The following is a 2746-nucleotide window of genomic DNA, read 5'->3' as shown; positions in this document are numbered from 1 at the left end:
GTAGAGTAGCGCTTGTTGTTTGTCATTTCTCCGATCACAAATGCAGACATGGTTTTATGGCAATGCAACGCAACGCGTAAAAAGACAGTATAAGTCATTATAATCAGTAATTATGTCCCCACTGGATGCAACAAATGCCTCGTTTGTAATGGGTTTTAATGTTTGTCTCATCACTCCGGCCGGACACGGCATCAACAGTATGTGAGGGGCGTAACATTTCCGTCTCACGCTTGAGGTATTCGGCCAATCACAACGCATTGGATAGCTGGCCAATCACAGCACACCTCGCTTTTTCAGACCGATGAGCTTTGTAAAAATCGACACGTTTCAAAAAAGGCGGGGCATAGAGGAGAAACAATAATGTACAGTATGTGGAAAATAATGTGTTTTTTGAACTTTAAACCGCATAAACACATTTCATTACACCAAATACACAAAATAATGTTCTTTTTAGCAGCATCATATGACCCCTTTAAAACTAAGTTGTAAAAAAAGCCACTCAACTTTCTGACAGATGTTGAACACATGACTATCCACATTTACATGTCAATAATGCCTGTTTGGTGTCCAGATGGAGCAAAACAAACTTTGTTTGACTCTGCAAACCTAAAAATACAGCAGAATCATTTAATTTTGAGTGTCAGGAAAAAGAGTAGAAAATCGTCCTGAAAACTAAATTATGACTTTATGGCACGAAACCCTTGACTAAGAATAAAAGTGAACCTCCAAAAATATAAATAAGATGTGACCCCCTGATTTTTATGTAGTCCATGTGATTTAATGTTTTCACGTGTTTCCCTGGTGTTGTTCCCCACTGTGCTGTAGACCCTTTGATTGGAGAGGACTCCTTGCTGGGCTGTTCTCTCCCCTCTGGCTCCGCCTCCTGTCTGGATGACTTTGCACCTGTTTCAGGAGGCCCCTCCCAGAATATATCAGGTACAACCAATCATTCTTTTGTTCTGCTGGCATTTATAGCTTATGCAACCTAGTGAGGCATGTAAAGAATGGTAAAACTGTAAAGTTAATTTCATTAAAAATTAAAAATAGTTGTTATTAACATACTATATGCACTTTCTTGACATTTTTTTAGCTTTGGTAAGAAAGTGTCAGTCAAGTACATTAATGTGAGCATTTCAGGGTTGACATCATGCTAACAGTGCTGCATTTTTCTCACCAATCTGTGTCTCTCCCTGCCACCGCCCTCTTAAATCTTTTACCCTTAAACTGTCATTTCCCCCAACCCTCATTGCCTCTCAGCTGCAGACTTCTGTTTGATCTCGGGCTTTGAGACTCCGCATGCTGAGACAGCCAATGAAGATGAATTTGACCCCATACCAGTACTGGTCTCCAAAAACTCCCAAGGTAAGCTTTGAGGAACCAAATCCTTTTTCTGAGAATGAGTGAGCAATTTGCTTCTTACTGTCATTATAATGAAAACAAACAGTTATGCATATGTGAGAACTGTACATTTTGAGTGCGTTCTTTTTGGCAGTTGCAAAAATACAGAAAAAATACAGACGGCAATAGAAATTCTGGTTCCAGTTCCATTAACTATTCTTTAAGTATTTTTGAGGAAGTAACTAGTCCTATATATGAAAAACTGTCATACAGAAACATTGTTTTTATTTAATACCATTTATTGAAGAAAAGTATACATTGTCAATCTGTAATTTTGCTTATTTAGGCCCTATAATACAGTAAATCAGTATTACAGTAATACAGGTACTAGTTCTCAATTTATTTTGAGTTGGACATGACAAAAATACTTGAGAGTGTGGTTCATATTTCACAGAGTCATTCTTTCTCAAATCAGATTGCACTGGATGCTACGCACACATATATAATATAAGTTGTTGCATATAACCAGTGAGGACACTGCAAAAGGAACGTGTTCTTTTAATTATTTTGCTGTATTAATTCAGACAAGTCATTGTTATTTTAGTTATTTTTTTGCACTATTATAGTACTTTGTAATATTTTGAATTAGCTTCTTTGGATTACATTTTTATAATTTCAGTTTTCATTTTAATTTCAAGTTTTAATAATTTTATTATGTGCTTTTGTCATTCTTATTAGTTTTTTAAATATATTTTTTAATTAACATTTCGTTTTTTAGTAATTTTAGTACTTAAACTTATTTCTTTCATTTAGTTCCTAAGGCAACATGTCTAATTTTACATTTTTTCCCTATTATTTATTTAATTTTATTATCAGCTTTATTTCAACTACCGAAAACGATTTTTAATTAGCAGTAACAACACTGAGAAGAGCTTATGTTTTTTTTTTGCCCTAACTTGTGGATTCAGTAATGGTGCACAAATCACTGAGATTCTCCTAATAATTGATCAAATTAACCTCATATTTTTACATGTTTAGTGAAGTCTTTAGCTGAATCAAATATCATCTATAATTCCTTTATAGTTTGTTTGAAATTTTTTTTTTTCAGTTCCCAAATTCTTGATTCCCAACCCTATGCATGATCTCTCGTAAGAGTCTCTTGACTTTTCGTGAATGTTTACTATCTCTCTCTCTCCCTCTCTCTTCTGCTGTCCCCTTCCTTGGCCTTGTCTTAATCTGGCTGTCCTCCCTTTCCTCCTCCCCTAACCTTCCTGTCCATCTGACCTCTTCTAGGAGGTCACTCTCGCAGTAACAGTGGCAGCTCTGAGTCCAGCCTGCCCAACCTGGCCCGTTCCCTGCTGCTGGTGGACCAGCTCATCGACCTCTAGACCGTACAGATAATTCCTGC

At 36.5% G+C, this 2746-nt stretch overlaps 1 protein-coding gene across 4 annotated transcripts in view; it reads left to right on the top strand.

Moving 5' to 3' along the window:
• The window catches only part of aak1b (AP2 associated kinase 1b), a 31595-nt gene that overhangs the window by 21073 nt on the left and 7776 nt on the right, over positions 1 to 2746 (top strand). For 3 of the 4 annotated variants that reach the window (XM_016447177.1, XM_016447176.1, XM_016447175.1), the window contains 2 exons: positions 826 to 936; positions 1258 to 1362. In XM_016447177.1, the coding sequence (XP_016302663.1) occupies positions 826 to 936; positions 1258 to 1362 (216 nt within the window). Of the gene's footprint in view, positions 1 to 825; positions 937 to 1257; positions 1363 to 2631; positions 2736 to 2746 lie in introns of all 4 variants that reach the window. The other variant, XM_016447179.1, reaches the window with a different exon arrangement.

The sequence above is a fragment of the Sinocyclocheilus anshuiensis genome, unplaced genomic scaffold, assembly GCF_001515605.1.
Source record: "Sinocyclocheilus anshuiensis isolate Anshui unplaced genomic scaffold, SAMN03320099.WGS_v1.1 scaffold343, whole genome shotgun sequence".
In the NCBI taxonomy this organism is placed as follows: domain Eukaryota; kingdom Metazoa; phylum Chordata; class Actinopteri; order Cypriniformes; family Cyprinidae; genus Sinocyclocheilus; species Sinocyclocheilus anshuiensis.
The sequence above is the reverse complement of the archived record's forward strand: the minus strand, read 5'-3'. Positions and strand labels throughout refer to the sequence as shown.